Source organism: Callorhinchus milii, unplaced genomic scaffold (assembly GCF_018977255.1).
Source record: "Callorhinchus milii isolate IMCB2004 unplaced genomic scaffold, IMCB_Cmil_1.0 Scaffold3, whole genome shotgun sequence".
Lineage (NCBI taxonomy): Eukaryota > Metazoa > Chordata > Chondrichthyes > Chimaeriformes > Callorhinchidae > Callorhinchus > Callorhinchus milii.
In genome coordinates, this window is record NW_024704744.1 from 37,801,450 (window position 1) to 37,827,046 (window position 25,597).

The following is a 25,597-nucleotide window of genomic DNA, read 5'->3' on the forward strand; positions in this document are numbered from 1 at the left end:
CTTATCCCCTTAACCCCAAAGGCAAGCAAATTCACGGCAGACATTAGAAATGTACATTTTTCACGATAAATGACAAATTAAAATTGTACAGAAACGTGTAGCTAAAATGTTAGAACTGTGTGCAGTACAATCATCACTTTTTCTTCTTTTCCTTCTTTCTTCCCCCCCACCACAAACACCTTCCTGGGCCTGCCAGTAATGTGTCTCGGACCCTGCTACACGGATTTTTGCAATACAGCATACCAAGACACAGAATGCTCTTAGTCATCAGTTAGTTGAGCAGCAGGCCAGGCAGTTCACACAATGTTTGTCAATATTTATAAAGGTTTGAAAATGTGTTAGGATTGAGTGACATATGCAACATACTGTACAAGCAAAGACTGCCATTACTGTGCACAGGTCTGAAACAGGCTAACAAAACAAACAGTAAGTAAATCCTGTGAGAATTTGAAACGCTGAAATACATGAAGGTCTTGAAAAGTCTAAACCAAGGATACATATCAATTTCTCCATTTTAATAAAAGATATTTTATTTTCTTAAAATGCACACAGCTATTTGCTCCAAATTTACATATTGAAGGTCTTAGATTGTTTCCCCTGACAGACTACTGCCATGCTCTTTATCCGTTTTGAATAGGGAAATATTTTTTGTAAAACTAGTGGATTTGCTTTGCGATTCCTAAGCATCTAACTTTAGCACGACTGGATACTATGTTAGGATAGTACATGTCACAACTTGAGCTATTTAAAATCATTAATATATCTCCCGTCTCCCAAAACTAGATTCTATAACAGGGTACTGTTGGAACAGATAAATTATCAAAAATTGTAACAAGCTTTGAATTCCAAAATTATTCATAGTTCTGAATATTAGTGTCCTATCGACAGTTTTATAAAACAGCTGTTATTTCAACCCCCATTGAAATTAATTTGTAAGAGGCACACCTGAGCAGCAAATGGAGGGACAAGATGGAACAAAGTCTTTAAAATTATGAAGGATTTTTGATAAGACTGTTTTCCATTGGAATGCGAGTCAGGAAGGCCTGATAATTACAAACAGAGAGGATTTTTGTTTTACACAGAGGATGGTTAAGGTAGGATCCATAATTACCTTTCAAGAGAGAGCTAAATAGATGACTAAGACAGTAAATGTGGGAAATGAGTAATAGGGAAAAACAGGTAAATGGGACTGAATGCTCTCTCAGAGTAGCACAGCTGTGATGGTTCCATGATTCTATCTCCAGTAATCCAAAGTGTACACTGATGGCACTGGGGTAAGTAAGGCTGACTGGGTAATGGAGAACACTATATTGTTCACAGAAGATGTCAAAGTCACTGTAATCTATTATTAGAGTTTTATAATCAGTTCTAAAACTTTAAAATAAATCCTGTGGTAACAGACAAAGTTTAACATTTGGTAGCTGAAGTTACAGCAGGTAAACCCAAGACCAACACATGAAGTTAACTTAAAAGGTTGATACTAAATCAGAATTAGACACAAAAGAGCAGCTAATTAGAGCCCAGGCACATAATAAAGGAGGCAATTTAATTTACCCTTTCACTATGAATTCCAGTCACCATGAGTCCTGAAAATGGGTCACAAAGTTTGCTTCATGAAGTACAACCCTGACAGTGAAGGTAGACCGATTTCTCATGAAGTTGAGAAAGTGCCACAAGTCTTTCCAAATCTGTATGAGAAGAATCACACGACTTCCAGGTCCCATCTCTGCGTTGGCCGGAGTTCATCAAAGTTGTTAAGAATGGTTTGATTTTGATCATAATGCTGACCACCTGAAAGAAAATACAATTGCTATCACAAAATACACAGTTATTCCACTTTACATCCTGTGAAGCGCTTTGAGATGTGTCAACAACGTGATAAGGTGCTATATCAAATCAGGATTATTGTTATTTTTTATTATTATTAATAAATTGAGGAAAAGGTGAAGTCTGCAAAGCTGGACTCCAAACTAACCATCAAACCTAAAAACCGTAGCACATATTGATACGGCCTTTTCCATAAAACTTTGGAATATTAAAGCACTTAGGGTATACATTTTTTAATATAAAGTTCCTGAAGAATATTTTATCCAGGCTATCTGAGAGCTGGTTTATAGGCACACAGTCTGGCCCTCCATTATGTGACCCTAATTGTTCTTTTTTTTAAAAAAAACTTTGAATTGATTGCGTTGGGGTATTGAATAAGAATGCGACAAACTAAACCATTGATTTGGCGAAAAATAATCTGTCCAGTTGAATAGAGGATCTATCTACATGGCAGAAAAAATAATCTATATCCTAAAGCTTTCTCCACATTCCTGAAATTTGAAATGTGGTAACTTTTTCTAATGACTCACAGTACAAGGATGGAGGAAACGATGCCTGTACAAACACACAAAATATGTGAACAATGTTCAGGCAAGAAAGAGCCTTTCTCTTCATACCTAAGTCTACAGATTTGTTTTTGCACAATGTTCTGTTGAGCAGCACATTATTAGCTTCAAAATTATCAGGAAAGCTGGAATTTATAATACGCACACAGGCAAACAAAAGGCTAAATTAAGTCCTAGCTGGTCAAGCACCAGGAAAGCTTGCCAGACAGCAATATCAATGGCAAGCTATGCAGTTTTAGCTGGTTAGACCCCAACACACACCCTGGGGTCCCTAAGCCTTGGCTCTTGCCAGCTTGTGCCTAATACTTTACAGAATTAGGTGAGCAGGATGCATCCCTCCAGGGAGAGAGTGCACATTCCATTCCAATCTGTCTCTGGGATTTCCATGTGTATGTGGGATGCATGAAATTCTTGCTTTGTATACTCTTAAGCATGGTGATGGGTTTCTGAATTTGTCAGACACCTGGATGACCCCCCCAAAAAATTCAATTTATAAAACAATATATTTCCTGATTTTCTTTAAATCCTTATTTTTCACATTGTAATTTTTCTCATCGCCAGCTCTGTATTAAGGTGTCAGCGTAAACTATAGGGATTAATAATTATTATTATAAGAGTGCTACCAACTGAGCCAGCCTGATGTGTCTGGTTAGCAAGCACAATACAGATAAAATAAACCAGTAAATGCATGCTTGGGGCATAATTGGACATTATTTGCTGATGAGACAATACTCTGGCAACAGCAGCTGCTAGATCCTTTCACAAAATGTGCTGAGAGTCTGTTCCTCCCCAACAACACATCACCTGAATAATTTAACCTCCCTCCTTGCTTGGCTCCACAGGCTCCCAGTTCCCCAAGCCGATTTGAGTTACAAAATTCTCATTCTCATTTCAACTCCCTCCAAACTCCATGCTATCTCTATGTTTCATATCTCTATCTCTGTTTCATATCCCCGTCCTATCCATTGGAAGGCATGATTTTGGCCAGTCTGTCCCCGTTGTCTGGAACCCTGTGTTGGGAGTCCCTCTGTCTCACTCTCTCCCTCCCCTCATTAAAGGCATGTTTAGCTACTTACCTTTTATATCAATTGCTAGGTGAGACCTTAGCTCACTGAATATGGTTCCATCGGGAAAGAAACGCCATAAATGAACATCTTTAAAGATGCACTGAAATGCCCAGCCTTGAACCTGTAGTGATCAGATTTCCTACTACATCCAAGTGCTCTTGACAACACTTTCGTTCACCTTTCTCTACTCCCCTCAGCTCTTATTCTCCAGCTCGGATGCCCATTCAACAACAACAACAAATTACATTTGTATAGTATCTTTTACGTCAGGAAGACGTCCCAAGTTGTTGGACAGTCAAGGACTTGGACCCAAGCTGGGGGTTGGGATCAGCAGGGGTGGGCCGGGCAGGAGACATGGGCCAAGCCTGCTGAGCGAAGGGAGCGGTCAGGTCGATGTGGAGTTAGCAGGTCTTAGAGGTAGGGAAGAGCAAGGCTGTAGAGGGCTTTGAAGCCGTGTTCAGCACTTTTAGATATTCTCATGATGTGAAAAGCGCTGTATAAATGTAAATTGTACTATATCATAAAGCATTTGCCGTAACAAGGGATTTTTAACAATCCTTTTTTTAAAAAAATATAATTTCAGCAATTTCCTACAATAAATTAAGTAGCGACAACAACAATTTACATCTTTAAAGACCTTTCACATTAGAGAGCTTCTCAAAATGCTTCACCCAGCTGAACAAAGTCACAACCTTCTCCAAACTATCTGCTGCAAATTCTGATCAATTTACAAACCATAATCTGTCCAGGGCCCAATTACACCATTTGCAAAATAAAATGTTCATTAATTAGCCCATAGAAGGGCCTGGTTGCATTGCACTGGAGACTCCCATATGGTGGTTTGGCTACTTACCTTTTATGTCAATTGCTAGGTGAGACCTTAGCTCACTGAATATGGTTCCATTGGGAAGGAAACGCCATAAATGAACATCTTTATTCTGCAGCACTGAAACTCCCAGTCTTGAACCTGTAGTGATCAGACTTCCTACTACATCCAAGCAGCAGTCTTCAGCTAACTGTGGAATTGGGGGTTGGGGGATGGAGAGGGGAAAGAGAAGGTTAGAATAAAAATATTGTATAAACCAATCCAATTCTAAAAATGTTCCACATAACAGGAACTACAAAATGTTGATACATGTTTTAGATAATTTGATACACGTTTTATGGTTACAGTTTTTTTTGAGTTGCAGAACAGAGAAACTTTGTGTTTGTGTATTGATAGGCAACTTGATAGCAAAGTTGGGCACAGCAATGTCTTGAATGACCAGTTTTATAGGGAAGATACGAGTATTAGCAGAACTAAATTTAAATTGCATGGTTGTTTCAGAACTATTTTGCCAGGTCCTTTTGCTAATCTGTAAACATTGATAATCACTGGGTAGGTTCAAGACTTTTGTGCAACCAGTTCTATTTACAGACCTGGACTGTAGAAATTTCACACAGATATAGCACAATTATTTTATACAGTAGATGGCTGAGTATCCCTATATGTAATATTTACATTCAGTGATGTGTATGTTGCAGTTTATAAAATTTATAATTGGTGAAAAAAACAGGAATGAGCATGGCTGAGAAAGCCTTGGCGAGCACCTTGTTTTTGATGACTCCATCCTGGTAAGACCAAATCTGATCATCCAACCCCGTGGGTTCCAAAGCCTGCACTCGCACCAGCTTCAGATCATTCAGTTCTCCAGTGAATGTCATTAATGCTCCCGTACTTCGATTCCGTATCCTAAAGTACACTAATTTCTGCCAACAGAAGAGAATGTGGGTAAATACCACAAAATGGTTTTCACCATTTTTTAAATGACATGGATTTTTTGAAAAAAACTTGAACTTGTTCTTTCAAATAAGATCAGGAATATTTGCTAAGTTACTGCTTTACTTTCTCCCCACCATGCCACCCCCTTTCGTAAAGAGCTGGCTTGTGCTCCACACAGTAATTTGATACTTTCAAAAGTATTGATCTTGGGCCGATCAGTGGGCCATAGCTAAACATATACAAATCGATAATAACTTAATGGCAAAGTGATATTAGATAACTCCATAACTATATTAGGAATATTAAAAGAGACACAAATCTACATTTATCTTCTGAAGGCTTTATTTTTCTTTTATATGAGGGAATGGGAAAGAAAACAAAACTTTTCTTTGACAAACTGCTGAAAACAAACAGGCACTCCTACAGCTAAATCCTATAACATTAAACTCTTGACTGGGATACCTGAACTTCAAAACACTCTGGGCTCTCCTGGGTTGATTAAGGCTGTCCAAACTTGGTTTGGGGTAAAGTGATTTTGTTGTTTAAAATACTCCCCTAAAATCAAGTACTAGCTATGGTATAACTTCTCTTCAAATTGTTCCTCAGACAGCATTGGGTATTTATTCAGTGATTAGCCTGACAACCTATCACTTATCTGGATGCAAAGGAGACTAACTTCTCAAGATAATACAATCTTATAGAACTGTCATAAGAATGTACTGAACTTCCCCCTCTCTTCCCCTACCCTCCCACACACTTCAGCTTCCAGCCAAATGACAAAGATAATTTTTTTAAACCAACATTTTGATGCTCTTTATAAGTCAAAGATGGGAACAAAAGAGTGTACAGGATTGGGAAAAAAAACTATTTGGCTGGTCCCAAAGTTTTTTTTAAAAATCCTGTGCCGCTCTCTCATATAACCCTCAATGAGTTCTTTGCCAAATAGCTACGTAATTCCCTTTTGGAAATGCTGGCAAAATCATAGGGCAACATGAAGGTGTAGTAACAAGCTCCAGTGCTCTATACTATGGAATGGTTATACACAGGTACAAGTGCCCAAGTATATATACACACTGTACATTTACTTAAATATATACATGAATACTCTCCCCCTTCATACCATTGCCTTTAATTTTGATTTATTAGTAATTCCAATGTAATTTACTAAAATATTCAAAATGTTGCATATCAAGTCAGAGATTGTATTCATAAAACATCTACCATAAACGTACCTGAATCAGGGGGCGCACAGAACCAATTCTGTGCCATCCTGTGAATTCATGCCAGTTGGGTATATCACCGGGTTGTAGCAAAATCTGACATCCTCTATAGTTACTGAATTCGTAAGCAATCCAACTGTTTTTCATAAATGAAAAAAAATTACACAACTGAACAAAATTTCCACAGAGCAATGTCCCACAAACAACTGTGAAGTGAATGATCAATATTATGTGTAGAATTGTTGGCCAGGAAACTAGGACCACCTCTCTTAGTGCATGATTCTAAAGCCGCCACAACTACACAGCTTTTGTGTTAATCGTGTCCACTGTATTACATAGTTAAAACATAATACCAGGCTGCACTATGTGGAAGATGTAAAAACAAATTATAGAAAATATAGTTACTGAATGTTTTAAGAAGTATAGGAATCAAATTAAAACAAAACGTGGAGATGTTCATGATATGGCTTTGCCAGCTACAATGAACACGCTAATTACTACTTATGCCTGCCAACATAAGACAGATCTTGTCAAGACCTTTCCAAGAATGAAAAAAAGCTTTAGGGCAGGAGAGCATTTTACTTACGTGCCGCCATTTACTTGCACAGAGAAGATGTGAGTGTTGTATCCAAACAAGGCCAGATTCAATGCTTCCGAATGCAGTTCAATTTTCTTTCCTTTGAAATCTGTTCTCTCAAACAGTTCAATATTTGACTGGGTAAAGTTCTATGAAAAACAAAAAGTGATTTGATCTCTGTCAGAATACCCAAGTGTTAAATTAGCCCACAGCACAGAAACAGCCCTGGTCAAAGTGACAAATGACATTCTGTCCATCTGCGATCAGGGCTCCCTCTGCCTCCTCGTCCTCCTTGACCTCACTGAAACCTTGGTCCATGCCTTTGTCACCTCTCGGCTGGACTATTCAAACGCCCTCCTCGCCGGTTTCCCGGGGACGAGAGGGGACGAGGTGAAGGGAGTTCCAGAGCCTCGGGGCATAGTGGCTGAAGACACGGCCACCGAGGGTGGAGTGGAGGACTCAGAGGACAAGGAGGAGGCCAGACCCGGAGGAACAAAGGCAATGGGCACTGTTTTGAGGAGAGAGGATGTCAGAGGTAGGGGGTGCGGAGGCGTGGAGAGATTTGAAGACAAGGGTGAGGATCTTGAAATCAATCCTCTCTGGGACAGGGAGCCAGTGCAGTCTGGCAAGGACTGGGGTGATCGGGGAGCGGAGTTTGGTGCGGGTGAGAATACGGGTGGCAGAGTTTTGAATAATCTGGATTTTATGGATGGTAGTGAAAGGGAAACCGGCGAGGAGGGCGTTTGAATAATCCAGCCGAGAGGTGACAAGGGTATGGACCAGGTTTCAGCGGCTTTCGGAGTAAGGTATTGGTGGAGACAGGCGATGCATCGGAGGTGGAAGAAAGCGGTGCTGGTGAGGGACTGGATGTGGGGGAGGAAGAATAATTGGGGGTCGAATCTGACGCCTAGGTTGCGTACGGGTTCGGAGAGTTTTAGAGGGAGGTCGGGTAGGTGGAGGAGGTGAGAACCATGAGATTTTAGACGTTGACGAGAGCCAAAGAGTATGGCTTCCGTCTTGTCAACATTCAGTTGAAGGAAGTTTGCGTTTATCCAGCCCCTGAGATCTGACAGGCAGGCTGACAGAACATCAGGGGACTGGGGGTCGCAAAGAGAGGTGGAAAAATAGAGTTGGGTATCGTCCGCATACATGTGGAAATGTGCCCCATGTCTGTGGATGACATCCCCAAGAGGGAGCATGTAGATCAGAAAATGGAGGGGGTCAAGGATGGATCCTTGGGATACCCCACAGGTGACCGGGTGAGAGCGGGAGGAGAAGCCATTTGTGCAGATGTACTGCTGGCGGTTTGTGAGGTAGGACTTGAACCAGGTGAGTGCGGTCCCACTGAGGTGGATGACGGAGGAAAGGCAGTGGAGGAGGATGGCGTGATCAACTCTGTTGAATGTGGCGGAGAGGTCCAGGAGGACAAGGAGACAGAGGGAGCCCTGGTCACAGATAGAGAGCCGTCAAAGAATGGGACGGTAGCTGTGGAGATACTCAAGCCACAGTTGGTGGTGAACTGTCAGGCCAGTTTTCCGCCATCTGCGCTCGAGCAGCCGAGTTTGGGTTTTTTGGAGGCGGAGATGGTTGTTGTTCAGGGGGATCGGGTGGGTTTGGAGATGATCCTAGATTTCAGGGGGATGAGGGAGTTGAAGGTGGAGGAGAGGCGATTATGGAGCAACTGGACGGCTGCTTCAGGATCTCCGCGGGTGGAAGGCCAGTGAGATAGGATGTTTGATGATGTTAGGGTCTTTGTGAGGGTCTCAGGGGGTAGCCTTTTCCAAGGGCAGTGGAGGATGGTTGAGGGCTTGGTGGAGGAGAGAAGGATGTGAGAGGAAAAGGAGATGAGGAAGTAGTCCGAGATGGTCTTGTCCACGATGCTAAGGCCGTGGGTGATAACAAGGTCAAGGGCATGACCACGATTGTGGGTAGGTGAATTTATGTGAAGGGTGAGGTTTAGGGAGGAGAGGAGGGCAGTGAAGTCGGCAGAAGTAGTGCAAGGGGAGTTTAGGTGAAGATTGAAATCGCCCATTATAAGCAGGTGTTCAGAGCAGAGGGACAGGGAAGAGAGAGTAGAGATGTCTGTGTGGAAGGAGCCGGGGGCTTAGGGGTGCGGTAGACTAGGAGGATTTTCAATGGGAGAGAGGTGTGGAAGAGGGTAAGGTGCTCGAAGGAGGGGAAGCAGCCAGAGGAGTAGGAGGTGAGACCAAGGGAGGCTTTGTTTGAGAGGGAACAGACATTTTGGAGGGAAATGCGGGTGGGTTTGCTGGAGGAAGGAGAGGGAGCAGAGAGTGATGCGGGGAGGATTTTTGGATGTATAGGAGAGATGGTTGTGGAGAGTGGTGTGAGTGGAGAGTTGGGGAGGGTACGTATGAGGGAGGGGGATGTTGGATTTGCCTTAAGGAGGTGGTTTGAGGGGAGGGAGTGAATGATTGGACACTTGGGGTTGCTGCTCTGGTGCCGGGAGCCACGATGGGCCTGGCAGAGGATGCCCAGGCTGGAGCAGAGGGAAGTGGTGATGGGGTCAAGGAGAGAGTGAAGGCGGGGAGGGCGGTGGGAGAGAAGGACAGAGGGGGAGTATCAGATAGANGGGGGTGGGAGGAGAGACATTTAGAGTGGAGGGGGAGGCTCGGGTCGGGACGGCAGCCAAAACGCGCACGCAGAAACCGGGAGCAAGCGATCAGCGGGATGGCATCAGCCTCGGGCTGTGTGGTCACAGCTGGGATGGCAGTGGCAGGGGCTGCCAGGCCACTGTTGTTGTTGTTGCTGGTTTTTTAACTGTGACGTCACCTTGTGAATCGCGCCACCCCGTCACTTATCCCCCCCGCGCTCTCCTGACTCCTCTCCCGATTGAGTGGCTCCTCATCTGGCTGGGCTTTATACCCGCAGCAAGGCCTCAGCTCCGCCCCACTCTCTCCTGAGTCTGCTCCCGATACTATTTATAGTAGTTACCGCACATCAAAATTTCATAAGAAAAATTATTGCTTTGCATTATTTGGCATTATTTATTCTCTCAATTAGAAACTGAGGCACCAGCAACAAAGATCCAGTGTTGGATCCTGTGTGCATTGTGTGCTGAAGGTGTAAAGTTATGGCATGCTTCCAGAAAGGATCAACTGTCATTAGATTAGAATGGAAAACCCAGAGGTGTTCTTTTGTAGGCAGTGTGCTAGTGTTACCATACTTCAAATAAAAGGACTGACATTAAATCAGACAGGTAAACCTTTATGTGTAGCACTGAAATAATCAACTCAATCCTGAACGACAACAATGGGATGATAACAACATCCTTCTCAGCTTACTGGCAGCAACCCTGACTGGCTAATGGGGAACCTGCCCATCACCGGCAGTAAACCATGGAAGTAAAACCCACCATTGATCTGCTGCCCAGATTTTGACCTTAGTGGATCCCATTGTGAAACTGCTGCTTTTTAACCCTACTGTAAGACTGGTACAATACCAAATGCATTTATGTTGCATCACGTTGGGATGAAGGCCATTCACAGCCTTGCTCCCTCCTACCTCTCCGACCTCCTATCCCCCTATTTACCTGCCCATACCCTCCGTTCCTCTGGCTCCAGTCTGCTCCACATCCCCCGCCCCAAACGCCCTACCATTGGTGGCCGGACCTTCAGCCTCTCAGCCCCGAGGCTCTGGAACTCTATCCCCCAGTGCCTTCGCCGCCTCCTCCCTTTCCTCCTTCAAGGCCGGTCTCCAGACCTTTCTCTTTGACCGTGCCTCCAGCTCCCCTCTCAACTCTCTACCCCCTCCTCGCTCCCTCCCTTCCCTCCCCTCACCCTTACCATTTCCCCCCTGCTCGGGTCCTGACCCAACTGTCCAGCTCCTTGGGACGTCCTCCCGACGTGAAAGGCGCTCTATAAATGAAATCTTGTTGTTGTTGTAAATCTTGCAATTATTTTAGCACAAAATGGATTTAACATGAATGGCTCAATTAATGGAACATTACAATAAGCTGTCATTGACAGAATTGTTTTAACAAGATCAGTACTTACAAATCCCACTGTCTTTGAAGATTTGATGTGTGTATCTGTTGCACATCCCATTGTGATCAAATTAGGATACATTCCTTCTTCAAGTACATACTGCTTACCAGTGAAGTCCTCCCCATCGTATACCACCCAGCTACAAAGAAAAACACGAAATGGTTTGATTAGACAATTACTTTCTATCTCAATGCAACTATATGTTCTTAAAGGATCCTCTGATGCAAAAGAAATGGTCCATCTCCGATCATCTTCAATCAATGTTAGGCTCTGTACGGTGTAAGAGAGAATTGCATTTGTTGTATGGAAATTCATTTCTTTTAAGTAAGAAAGACTGTCTCTCACACACACACACACAAAATTGTAGAGCATAAGGAATTTTAAACTACAGTCCAACCTCAATATTGAATCTGACACACGTTTAACTTTTCACCATAATTACAGTATTTGTGAATGACAACACCTAAATACAGTCTTGATCTCAGTTTATTGAACTCACTTGCCAGACAGAACCTTGCAGGATTTGGGTGAAAATTCATCCATAAACTGGACCGTGTCCTTTTCAAAGACGTGTGTAGTCCCTTGGAATTCAGTTTCCGAAAAAAACTTGACCTACAATTAAATACAAAAGTACTGGATGCAACAACGATACAATACAATTGAAAGTCAATGACGGTAGTAACAAAGCAAACGTAATTTAAATTCAATTTAAGTATTATTGTTCATTTTATTTATAAGAATTGATATGAACTGAAAAAAAACATGTTCTCACATATTTAATCTTTTAATTGCTTTATTCATAAAGCATCTGCAAATAAAATTTAGTTTCAGTAATAATAATAATAATCCTTGCATTTGATATAGCACATTTCACATCTTCTTGACGTCTCAAAGCTCTTCACAGAATAGACTGTGAAGTGAATTGACTATATATTCGTGGGCAAAACGCGGCAGTCAATTGCGCACAGAAGTGTCCCACAAACAGTCGTGGATTGAAACTGACCAATTTATTATTGTTTTGTTTTGGAGGATTATTAGGCGTGTGGAGTAAGGAAACTTGCCCAAGGTTTCGCCCTGCCTGGAATTGAACCCAGGTGTCTCGCTTGCAAGGCGAATGCTCGAACCACTGAGCTACAGGACTCCACAGTACTGAAGCCAGACGAGCAGATGGCTTTTTATTTTAGCTTTAAGTACGTTATAATAACTTACTCTCATTTGGAATCTCTCTGGGATAAAAAAAATTAGTCTGGATTGCTTTTGAGTTAATAAATGGTAAGAGCTTACTCATATAATTCCTAGAGAACCTCTCATATTATTTTCTTAGACGTAACAGAATAAATGAATATTTTGAAATGCTTAATTTGAACCTTACCTTAAACTTGGGCTTTTGGTTGGTATCCTAGAAAAACACAGAGGGAGGAGAAAGCTGATTTAAGATATACTGCAAATAATTTACTGAGTGTAAATTGCTTTAAGAAGGGAGCGAGGAATTCCTTCAAGACATGCTCAATAATTACAGTGAGTGACTACTATATTCAGGTGTTATCCTCATCCAAAATCACTACTTGTCAGCAAGTTCTGGATTCAGTTCAGTCGCCTACTGGACAAATGAGCCCATGATTAACACATAATGGGCTTGAAAAGGGCATTGCTCATAACTAATCTATTCACTGCTAAAAAGCCTGAATGCCCTGCCATTGGAATGGGTCATGCAGAAAAAACAAGGACATTAAAAAACACATATGGTCACTCTTTTGCACAATTTTCTACTTTTGGTTCCCTGAAGATGGTGTAGAAGAGAAGTACAGTTCTATGGGTGATCGCACAAACGGCCATTCTTCATGTGTGAGCCTAGGCAGTGATCTTACCAGACTGTTCAAACATCGGAATGATCATCAACAACGTGCACTAATATAGCGCTCCTCACGTGGGTTTAGCTTCACAGAATGTTTAACAATGGCAGAGCTTGACGTTGAGCCAGAGGGAAAAGAAAGGTGGTAGCAGGCATGGTTAAAGAGGAAGGTTTTCAGGTGTGATCTGAAGATGCACAAAGATCAGTGCTGAGCCCAATCCCTTCCTCGCTCTACTTCCTCACACACTACTAGATGCCAATTGGAAACGGGAACCTGACTGATTTTTCCTTTTCCTGAATCAATAACTTGATTTACGTAGTCCTTTCATGTAAATCTGAAACGCTTGACAAACATAATGTCAAAAATCACCACAATAGTAAAGTTAAGACTTACCACCAGAACAGGCTGAAGAGAGGAGATCCTAAAATCTTTTGCTCCCCAATCCTGGTAGCTGCTATACAGACCCTTACCCAGAATGTATTGTGCTCCTGTGAAATCTGCTTCCTCGTAGGCAACCCATCTGTAGAAAGCAAAGTGATGATAAATGCATTGACCTCTCCAAAATTATTTATCCAGCATGAAAATTGAACTATTCCAGTTCAAACTCCTAGGATTTTAATATCAAAGTGATCGTGCTGTTGAAGCAATAGTGAAGTTCAATAGTATCCTATGCTTTCCATTAAGCTGTATTTGTTAAATGCTCCAAGACCCTGACCTGTGTAAATCATAGAATTATAATAATCCTTGCATTTTTGATATAGAGCTTTTCACGTCTTCTAGACATCTCAAAGCCTTCATAGAATAGTCTGTAAAGTGAATTGACTGCATATTTGTGGGCGAAATGCAGCAGCCAATTGCACACAGAACAGCATAAAAGGAGGCCATTCAGCCCATCGTGTCTGGGCCGGCTCTTTGAGAAGAGCTATCCAAATCAATCCCACTCCCCCGCTCTCTCCCCATAGCTCTGCAAACTTGTTCACCCCAAATAATTATCTACTTCTCTCTTAAAAGTTATTATTGAATTGGCTTCCACCACCCTTTCAGGCAATGCATTCCAGATCCGAACAACTCATTGTATGAAAACATTTCTCCTCACCTCCCTTCTGTTTCTTTCCACAACTATTTTAAATTAGTGTCCTCGGGTTACCGACCCACCCACCAGTGGAAATAGTTTCTCCTTGTTCACATAATCGAATTCCCTCATAATTTTGAAAACTTCTCTTAAGTCTCCTCTTAACTTTCTCTGCTCCAAGGAGAATAATCCTTGCTGCTTTAGTCTCTTCTCATAACTGAAGTCCCTCATTCCCGGTACCATCCTGGTAAATCTCCTGAAGATGTCACATATCACCAATAAGACGGCGTTGGAAAGTGGTCCGAGTAGTGCCGAGGAATCTGTCACTCAGGTACGCAATGACAAATGAGTTATGAAACGGAGCACTGATGGTCTGCACTGACAATCTATCATTGAGGACTTGGGGCACCAATGGCATCTGCAGTGAAGACCTCCCCTATTCAAGCTCTGTACAATTATAATAATAATCCTTGCATTTGATAAAGAGTCATTCACACTGGGAGGACGTCTCAAAGAGCTTCAAGTATTCACTGTAAAATGTAATTACCATGTATGTTGTAGGCAAACGCAGCAGCCAATTTGTACACCGCAACTTTCTACAAACAGCCATAAAGTAACTGACCACTGGAGTGTCATTTTAGACACTATATGAACTCAACGTCTGGACAAAGGGCTTCAACTCACAACCTTATAACTCAGAGGCAAGAGCGCTACCAACTGAGCCAGACTGATACCCTGGATATAGAGCAGGAGCATCTGATGAATTTTCCTATTGCTGCTTTGGGGACATTGGTGTCAAATCTCCAAGATGCAGTCATTGTCTTAACTCTGTCGAAGCTACAGACAACCATGACTGCTGGATTTTAAGGTCCTTGATCTTGGGACAGTTCAATTTCTTCCTGTCACATGATGCAAACCACATAGAAAACTCACACATAAATATTATAGATATATAAAAATGTGTTCAAAACTATATTACACTTGGAAATTGGATAATTTTACACTGCTCAAGCTTCACTCAGATTCAGTTCAGGTAAGTCTTGTAATAATAATAATCCTTGCATTTTATATTGCATCTTGTCACGTTGTTGAAAGGTCTCAAAGCGTTTCACAGAATATACTGTAAAGTGAATTGACTGTATGAGTGACCAAATTTTTTTTGTGTGAGAGTTCACCAACTGAGCCAAGTTGACCTGTTAAATTCAATCGCATTTAAAATAATAATAATAATCCTTGAATTTGATATAGTGCCTTATCACATATTCGAGACATCTCAAAGTGCTTCACAGAATATACTTAAAATGTATATTTTGTGGATGAAATAAATGCAAAACAATCTTAATTTACTTTGTCAATTAAACCATTTTGTTTTCAGTCTTTCCCATCTCAGTAAGTTATACTCACACCTACATCATTAAAAACAAGCTGAACTACTTTCAAAATCAGCAGCATGGAGAAATTATTTGTTACACAACCACACCAAATCGGCTGTAGGACAAAACCTGAAAATGTACTTTCTAAAATCAAAAATGAATTAGAAGTATTTTAAAGGAAACAACATTGCTTCTCTAAAAAGTGTTTTGCATTACTCAGACAATGTGTATATAATTAAATATAATCTTTTCTGTGGATTACCCCATGAATCTAAAACTAATTGCACTAATTACACTGAACATTCCTCGTCATCTCTCTGCTTCACCTCTACCTGGGACATCTTTTCAACATGTCCCTCTCATATACCAGCTTTAAGATAGATATTGAGATGTTGCAACCAAGATTTAAGCCTGTGTTTATGGCCCAATGCTGACCATTTTATTCCTTGGCATTTTGATAAATCAAGACAAGGTAAAGTACATAAAAAAATTAAAAATATGAGGAGAAAGGAGACGACAATTGACATAAATCTTAAAGCTGCTAAGGGTTCCAAAAATAGGCGTGGCTTGATGATTGTAATGAAACACACCCATCACTTCAATTTCCTCTCAACTACATTTTCAAGAGATCATGTCTTCTATTTCCTTGCATGCCTGTATATCATTGCAGAGTTAATCATTCAAGCTCCAGCACAATACCCAATCTGTGAGAGGCTTTGATATTGATGAGAAATAATGGAATGAGACACTGAGAGACAGGGTAGTTGTGGTGGTGTTGGGCAGGAGTTAATGAGGGACTGATAATAGAAGTGGGAGGTGTAATAGGCCATATCCTCCTTTACTAAGCAGTAGATTTAAAGACCTTAGTATAACAACAACTTGTATTTATACAACGCCCTTCACAACAATAACAACAGTGAAATACATTTATATAGCGCCCTTGTCTGCCAGCCTGGCTCACTTGTAGCACTCTTGCCTCTGAGTCAGAAGGTTGTGGGTTCAAGCCCCACGTCAGGTCTTGGAATCATATGGTCTAAACTGATACTGCAATTTGGTGCTGGGGGTGTGTTGCATTGTCCTTCAGATGAGACATTAAACCAAGTTCCTGTCTGCCTGTTCAGGTGGACATTAAATATCCCATAGCACTATTCGAAAAGAGAAGGGCGTTTCTCCTGGTGTCCTGGCCAACAATCTCCCAAATAAAATTGGTCACTCACTCCATGGCTGTTTGTGGGACACTGCTGTGCGCAAATTCACTGCCAGGTTTCACCAACAAGATACGCAGCTTTGTACACAGTTTGGATACACTTTACATTATATCCTTTATAGTACAGTATATCCTGCGCTTGTGAGACTTCTCAATGGCCACGATAAGGCGCTACATCAAATGCAAGGATTATTATTATTCACGTGGGTAGCGTCTTAGTCGCATAACAGCGATGTGGTTTGAATTAATTTGTGGTTTCATGTGGAATAATATCACAAAGTGCTGCCAAATAGAGTAGACCTGGCCTCAAATGTTGGCTAGTACAGCATGAGAACTGTATTAATCGTTTTCCTGGTGTTCACACTTTATGGTGGTCTGGAAAGTATGGCGAAATCCACCGCTCTGCCATCTTTTACACAACTCACAAAACATCAGTCATCTGCACTACAGTCTGCCATTGAGCAACAGGCAACATCAATGGAAAACTTAGAGGCCAAAGGTACAGTAGATCGCCTGCAATCTGAAGATCACCTAAGAAGGGCACTTTTACAACCATTAAGAGTACGTCACAATGATGACCACATGCAGAAGCAAAACATATACAATAAATACAAAACTAGTATTGAGCAATTTAATAAATTGTTGCGGGTTTTAATGCAGCTTAAGGTGTACTATCAGTTAATTGCGACTCCATATTTGTTATTTAACTAATTTAACATTAAAAGGGGATGGGTTTGTTGGCTCAGTAACCTTTTCCTGGTTCTACAAATTTTAATTTGCCAAGTGTTAATGATGCTGAAACTGAAAATAAGCCTGCAACAGTATAACCTGGGTTTAACAGATAATTATAACTTGTTTAAAACAACCCTGTATTGTAATTAACCAAATGTGGCACTAATATTTTGAATAGCCGAATTTTGTAACCCACTGAGAAATCACTTTAAATTTACACTGGGACTTACACTCCACTGAGTACATTTATAGACTGGGTCTTCAAGCCATATTCAGTGTCTCTCAGGTTCAGGATAGGACCTAATACTTCAATGTTTGCACCTTTCTCACCAAAGTTTGTTTCAGTGAACAAGATCATAACTGGACTCGAAGCTTCCTGGATTATAAAAAGAAACAAACACAATATTATAGTACATTGATGTCCTTCACAAAAATAGATAAATGCATCTTTTAGCAAAGAAAAACAGTTACATGTATTGTACACAAAGCCAAACTATTAAAGAAACAAAAGAAAACAGACAAGATAACCTTACGTTTGTAAAAGAGATCTATTGAAATGGTTGCAGTTTTTTTTTAAAGTTCTGATTACTAAATAAGTGCAAACTTCAGCTATGAAACTAAACTTCAGCTGTAAAACCACGGCTTTCTCAACTGGGTCAACAGTCTGACGTCTGGCTCTTTGGAATAACGATCAAATCTAATCTACAGTGAGGCAAACAAGCGGCAACAAAACAGGAATAGGAATCTATCAGAAAACTTAACCTTTTCAGTCTTAACACAAAGTGTTCCACAAAGTGTACACTTGACCAGAGACTGTAAGAGGGAGGTCTCTCTGTCAAGACAACAGGGAAAGGCCCATCTCTTGGACTAGGTCTAAGTATATTTCAAAGCCATGTGTATCATTGGATGTGATGTCAACGAGCACCATCGTCCAATATCAGAGGTGCAAATGAGCCATCATTCCTCTGCAACATTATTGTAGTAGATCCACAAGTTGTTAGCATTGGAGCCATGGTGGCTGAGTTTCTCAGTCCCACAAGATAGGAAAATCTCAGGTTTAATCTGTGCTAAGTCAGGGAACTTTAGAGTTGGCCTCAGTGCCTTTTAGCCTGATTCGGGTGAGGGTGGGAGAGTGAAGGTGAATCAATCAGGTTGACTGATAGCTAACAAGAGAGCTGTACCGAATAGTTGTTCATATTTTCACATTGAATGTGAATGGTGTCAAGGAGAGCGACAAGCTGAACTGCAATGTCCTCTCTCAAAGTCACCTCATCTACTAGATACTCATGGTCTAAGTTCACATGAACAAGATCACTAAGATGACCTGCTCTTGTGAAACCATATCCCAAACATGAGTTACCAACATCAAAATAGGAGAGCAATAAAGTGATGAAAGAAGGGAGGAACCAAACCCCCAAACATACACGATTTATCCAATAAGTTAATTTTCTAATGTGGTTATATTGTATTCACACTATATATATATATATACACACACATACGTACACATATAATAAAAAAAACACTCACAACTTCAATAAATTGCAAAGAACGAAGTTGTTCATCATAGCCTCCCCACTCATTCCATTCTCGGTATTCTCCTTCTTCCAACAAGTACTGATGCCCTTCAAATCCTGACTTCTCATAACCAACCCAACTGTAAAAAAGCGAGAAACTGGTTATAGAGTGCAGCTCTCTTATAGTCATGGCAACTTACAGGGTTCCTGGAGGACGCAGAGTCTTTATAAAATAAAATTTGTAATATAAAAAAAAGAAACTCTGTGAGAAAATAATCTTGAATTGAAAATGGAAGGTATGCTGAATAGGAATACACCATTGTAAAGGACTAAAAAGAACATGTTTGAAAAAAAAGTGAAAGAAATTAGTTGCGAGTTATAACTGACAAAATAATGTGTGAAAACCCACTTCGCACAACACAAAATTCTGCCAATCAAACTAAGGTTGCTATTTTGGAATATTAATAAGGATGTCTAGTTGAAATAATTGGAATTTACATTTGGAGAAACAGAGTGACAGAGACAAACCTAAACAGGTAACATGCATTTGATGACAATTAAAGTACACAGCCCCATTTTTAGCAATGAGATATTCATAGACATGGTCAGTTCATAGGAAAGCCAAAAATCATGTAACTCAAGCAACAGCGTGATTCAGTCTGAATTTCATGTTCATGAAGTTGCTGTAACAGAATACAAATAGAGTGAATCTCAGGACACAGAAATTGTGATAAATAGAAGGAACAACTCCAAAATACTGTTGACAATATTCATCTGGCCTTACCTTGCAACAGATAAAACATTCAGTTGCAGCCTGATCACAGCTGGACACAATACTCCAGGTGGGGTCTGGGGATGTAGTAATCCAGGTACAGCCTGACCAAAGAAAGCTGACAACAGCCAAGGCTTGGGGGACCCCAGAGTGTGCGTTGAGATATTGCTCAACATTTTAGCTACTAGAAAATGTCCAGAAACTACTGGACTTTTACTTTGAGGTCTTAAAAGTGGTCATCTGAAGTCCTTGCCTAAAATTACAGCTGATTACTGACTCCTGAATCTCCACTCTTGATTCAGATCAACTTTTTCCAATGATTTCTGGCCAGTACAGAAGAACCTGTGATGTTCAAATACTCATTCACTTTTAGCTCATTCATGAGACTATGCACCTGCTTTGAAAGCTGTACTGGTGAATGGATAAAGAAAAGGTGCATCATTTCCTACAATTTTCCACACACCGTTTAGCTCAACTGCACAGAAAGCAAATTATTCTAGTTGCTCTAACAATTATGTGGAAACCACAATAAACAAAACGATGATTATAGTACTCTAGTAAGTAAAGACTACTTACAGTCCTCCTAAAACTTTAATGGAGCCGACAGTCTCAAAATGGTAAGTCTGACACAAAGTTGATTCTTTGTCTCTTTCGGCCTCTCCAATGAAACAGAAAACATCTGTTTCCAGTTCCATTTGTTTGCCTTCAAAGAAAGGCTTTTCATACACGATAATCTGTGAGGCAAGTTAACAAAGGTAAATGTTAATAGTACAAAGGGGAAGCTGAAGAAAACTACATATCCTTTTACTATAACAGGTGTTTCTTTGGCTTTTTAAAAAAAACATGTCTGCAGCCACTAATGTCTCCAAAGCTAAACCATCATTGACATCAGTGACATGGAGAGTAAAGGAAGCTACCATCAGGAATTGAAAACAGAATTAACTGCACTCTGTAAATACTTACAGCATGTTATTAATGATAACTTCTGGAATAAGTTCAAGGTAAATAATCAATCGTTATTTATGTTGCCTGAACATCAATTATGGATTTCCAATTATTTCGAATCTGTTTTCTCCATTTTATCATGTGTGTTCACTGCCATTCAACTGTTTTGGATTTACTTACACGTCAGGTTCATGCTTTAAATTCTGTATTACATGAAGATGTCCCAGGCCCATCCTCCTTCAACAAGTCTTAAAAGCAGGAGAACTCACAAAGAATTGCACTAAAACTGTGGGGAACCTTTTATGCAACAGCGATGGATTCAGTTAACTTTCAAGATCTGGACAACTACCGCACTCATTCCAAATTTATCAGGAGCTACATCAAGATCTAGTCACAACCTTATTAAAAACAGTACGCTTTGGGTGTTACTTGGCAACCTATTTTATCATCATTAGCTCAGATTAGACAGCACAGCCACGATGGGACAAATGACCCTCTTCGATGCTGTAAATTTCTAAGTTTCTTTTAGAATAGTTTAAAGATACTGGGAAAGCAAGGGTAAAACGAAGGGTATTGAGAAAAGGTGGGGAAATGAGGTGCAAAGATCAGCCATCATCTAATAAGAAGGCAGAATGGGCTCAATGGGCCAAACAAATGACTCCTGTTTCTATTTAACAACAAAGTTACCAGCTCTTGGTCTAGTTTGGTAAATGGAGTGTGGTTTGTATGGAACCAAACCCAGCAAGAAACAACAGCTTCACAAAAGAAGGGGGAAAGAAGGGGTCACATATTAGGGTACTCAATTATTTTAAATAAGATAATAAGAAAAACTAATAGCCTATTGTGATGCACACAGATACACATTTAACATTTTTACAGCAGAAATTTGATTGGTATGATTTTATTCAGTGAAACATATTGCTAGAAAGCACCTACCTTCCCAGCATTAGGGTTTTCAACTTTCAATCCACCCTGAAAAAAGTTACATTGTCCTTGTATTATTATTCACATTATCCTCAATTCAGAAATTACAATTAACACTCAAACCTTTTTTTAAAAAAAAAGCTTGCATTTGTATGAACACTTAAAAATAAAATGTGCTAATCAATGTATCCAATGCTACAAGATCAAAAAAACCTTAGCTCTGCCTAGGCTGATGTACTTTAAAACAGCATTAAGTAAAACAGAATTTGTAGTATCTTACTGTAGAAATCACACATCGAATTATGAAGTATATTTCACTTCTAGTCAAATTCAAATAGAAAACAAGATTGCCTTGAAGTTTTCTTCAGGCTTTAAGCATTCTGAAATACTACCCCACGTTAAAAGTACTATATAAATACAAGTTGTTGTTATTGCCTTCAGCATAAACGGAATCTCATTTGCAAATAGCAGGTTTAAAGTACTGGATCTAACATAACTAGAATTATCTGTTTATTTGAATCCTTTATACAGCAAAATTATCACATGTTCTCAAAATTTTCTTTTACCATTTTGACCGGTTTGAGTGACGCGATGAAGGGTTCTACACCACCCCATGCCTCTGGACAAGCATACTGCCCAGGTTCCACCATGTAAGAATTTCCATGATACAAGGGCTCTTCAAACACAAGCCATCTAAGAAACAAAGGAAGTCTTGGATTACATATTTTTATTATTGCTTTGTAATCACTGTGCTAATTGCTATTTACACTTTAATCTATCATAACATTAAATCAAACATCACATTTAAGCAATTAGTTGTGTTCAGCTCTACATTAAACAAAGATTGAATACTTTTTTTTGCCTCAGGATTCATGGTGCGAACAAACAAACTGCAGGAATTGCAACCAATACACAATGAGCAAACAACAAATTAATAATGTCTGTTCCATGTGTACGATTTTCACCCACAAAATATACAGTCAATTCACTTACAGTATATTCTGTGAAGCGCTTTGTGACATCTCAAAGACATGATAAGTTGCTATACCAAATGCAAGAATTATTGTTATTTTGCCCAAGTAAAATCACTTTTCTTCAAAAATTGTAACGTGTATGGGGTGGGAAGGAAGAAATGGTTTAATATCACTAAAATCACAAAAAAGATAGCAGGATAAATGAAAGATAATCTTGTACGTATGAGTACATTGAGGTTGATGCAGTGGTGAAAGAGGATTTAGAAGAAATTTGTAGTCAATAGACTTGTGTATCTTCGTAATATTGGTGGAGTGCTTCATTTATGATTTGGGATTTTGCACACCATTGCTTTCAAATGAAAAAAAAGACTGTAAAAGGTACCTCGATTAAGATGCCCTATTCCAGAGATGCCACAAAAACAGATTTGACTGAATTAGTAATATAATTAGTTAAGTAGGATGGAGAATTTTAAACTTTTTGTGAGCATCTCTGAAATACCTGTTTTTAAGTAAGTCTGCATTTACTACAGATTTTCAATTAGGGGCAACTTTTTCTCCATGCTGACTACTGATTTGTCATAGTACTTTGCTTTATGTAAGACAAAAAGTACAGATGTTAAAAGTAATATGATAGATAATACAGATAATCCTGGAAAGATTGCAGAAAGATTGCAATTGAGCCTGCAGAAATGTAAATGACCAATGAAGATAATAATAATAATCCTTGCATTTGATATAGCACTTTTCACATCTTCTAAATGTCTCAAAGCGCTTTACAGAATATACTATAAAGTGAATTGATTGTATATTTGTGGGCGAAAGATAGGACAAACCTGCATCATTATAACATCAGTTAAAAGCAAATCAATCTTTGATAAGGATTAGACACTCAAATTATTTACATGAAAAATAACTTCTCTCAGACAGATAAAGACAAGTTTGTTGCTTCCACCCAACCCCATGTGTGGTAGAGAGAAATTATAAATTAACGTGATGTGTCAAAACATGCATTATGCAATATAATGATTCATAGAATTTACCAAATCCTTGAAGCAGCGGGTTACACCCTACAAATGACTCACAACTAATGCCACATGAAAGTGATTGGCGTGTAATAAGAAAAAATAAGTACACTGATTGGTAGCATTTCCTGGATTGCCTTGGGGCACTGTGAACGGCTCCTAGCATCTCCGTGCACCAGTCATTCAAATGTAAATTTCTGACACATCAATTCAATTGCTCAGGAAATTCTTGCTTAATCTGTAGGAAGTTAATTAAATTACAAGAAAAATTTATCGTTCTTATATAATAGTGCACTGAGATGCTACCCTGCTTGAGGGGTGCTTATAAATGCAAGCTGTTATTGTTGCTGTCATAAATTGGACCCCAGTGATTACCTTTTATTCACATTTGGGTTTAAAACTGCAGGAAATGGCCAAATTCTGATTTGATTAATCTATTAATGAATCAAGAAGACTTGGTCCCTTTAATATATTAATCTAAAATGCTCATCCAAAATACAAAGCCATTCAGAAACTTTAAAAAAAAGTTACAGTTCAATGTGAGCAACCCACATGCATCATCAGCAGTTATAATGAGTTAAAGTTTTGCATACACTGTTTACCAATATATCAGAAACACAGCATGATCTTCCCATTGTTTGGAGCATAACTATAATAACTGGGTGATTCATCTATTTACTACTGTCTAATACATAATCCAAGGTTTCATAGAATATACATTTGGAGAGAGCAGAGTGGGAGGGGGAAAACTCAGCTAGGGATTCCACTCCTAACAGCTATCTAAGTTATGTTTTCTGGAAAGAAAGTGTTTAGGGCATTAGGAAATGCCACTCAGATGTGATCCCCTGTTCAGCACATTGAGATGTCCTCCTGATGTGAAAGACTCTATATAAAAGTAATTTGTTGTTGTTGGTTGATCATCCTATTTATTGTCTGGGCTCACAACTGCAGAATGCCCATAGGACAAGGTGTTGGGGGCTCAAGGAATCCTTGGGCGCCATATGACAGCAACTTTTTTTTGCTTGCTTTTTTTGTCAGCCAGGTCTTGCAGGGTTAACAGGAGCTGAGTGGGAAGTATCCTTACTCCCAATGACTGGTCTGCCCTTCCAAGTCCAACCAATGAACCAGGCTGATTGGTCTGTCATCAGCAGTGCTCTGGAGTAATGCAGAGCTGCCTGACTCAGGAACTAGGTTATCGAGATTGCCACAGAGGGCTGGCTCGAATCTGACTTTCGGCTGTCAAACAGTCACCTTGGAGCCAATACAGTTCTACGAAGACCCTGATTAGTAAACGTCACTGACTTTCAGAGAGCAGAAAAAAAATTGTCCTATATGTTTTCTGTTCTTCAAAAAACAATAAGATCACATGATTAACTTACCAAGACGCAGCTGAAAGAGATATAGGGGGGTTAGTTGACTTAGTTATCTTTGAGGCGCTTTGAGACGTCTAGAAGACGTGAAAAGTGCTATATCAAATGCAAAGATTATTATTAGCAATATGTTGCCTCCTTGCACCATGTCAAAGCAGGGTGAGGCAGAAATAACCAATAGAAACAAGATGCTGGGCTGTATTGCTAAATCAGTTGAGTTCAGAACTCCAACTCAAACTATACAGCTTTCTGGTTAGGGCATAGAGTTCTGGTTGCCACAATATAAATGAGCTACCCAGGCCCTAGTGTCATTGCAGAGGAGAGCAACAAGGATAACCACAGCGTCAGAGAAGTAATTTATAAGCCATGAATAGACAAGCTAGGGCTCTTTAGTCTTAGGAGAAGACATCTCAGTGGAGACCTTATAGAAGTGCATAACATTTTAGTTGGGATTCAAAAAGCAAACCCAGATTAATACTTTAGGATGCATCAATACAGTGGAACAAGAGGACATAGTTTTAGGGTTGCAACCAGCAATTTAAGAATGGTAACAAGAAGTTTTTCTTGACCCATAGCTAAAAAGCTTTAATTCCTGAACACGATCCAAAACACGTCAAACACATTACCAAACGCTTCATTATGCCAAATATTTTAACATATAGTAGCTTTCTTTGTAATATCACTAGGAATAATCCTTACCATTGTTTATTCATTTAGAGTAAACTGATTGTGGCTTTTGATGCAACTTCCTGAAAATTAAAGTTCTTTTCAAAAAACAAATTTGAAAGCATTCTACATTGTACTGCTGATTTC

General features: G+C 39.9%; 1 protein-coding gene across 1 annotated transcript in view; it reads right to left on the reverse strand.

Moving 5' to 3' along the window:
• Positions 1 to 144: 144 nt before the first annotated feature.
• Positions 145 to 25,597, reverse strand: part of crybg1a (crystallin beta-gamma domain containing 1a) — a 35,350-nt gene continuing 9,897 nt past the window's right edge. The window contains exons 7-20 of the mRNA XM_042332850.1: positions 21,985 to 22,111; positions 21,431 to 21,466; positions 20,126 to 20,283; positions 18,791 to 18,917; positions 17,491 to 17,636; positions 13,270 to 13,396; positions 12,396 to 12,422; positions 11,523 to 11,635; positions 11,033 to 11,162; positions 7,029 to 7,168; positions 6,455 to 6,578; positions 5,051 to 5,209; positions 4,314 to 4,476; positions 145 to 1,791 (exon numbers count right to left, since the gene is read on the reverse strand). Coding sequence (XP_042188784.1) covers positions 1,703 to 1,791; positions 4,314 to 4,476; positions 5,051 to 5,209; positions 6,455 to 6,578; positions 7,029 to 7,168; positions 11,033 to 11,162; positions 11,523 to 11,635; positions 12,396 to 12,422; positions 13,270 to 13,396; positions 17,491 to 17,636; positions 18,791 to 18,917; positions 20,126 to 20,283; positions 21,431 to 21,466; positions 21,985 to 22,111 — 1,666 coding nt within the window. The 3' untranslated portion in view covers positions 145 to 1,702. The remainder of the gene's footprint in view (positions 1,792 to 4,313; positions 4,477 to 5,050; positions 5,210 to 6,454; positions 6,579 to 7,028; positions 7,169 to 11,032; positions 11,163 to 11,522; positions 11,636 to 12,395; positions 12,423 to 13,269; positions 13,397 to 17,490; positions 17,637 to 18,790; positions 18,918 to 20,125; positions 20,284 to 21,430; positions 21,467 to 21,984; positions 22,112 to 25,597) is intronic.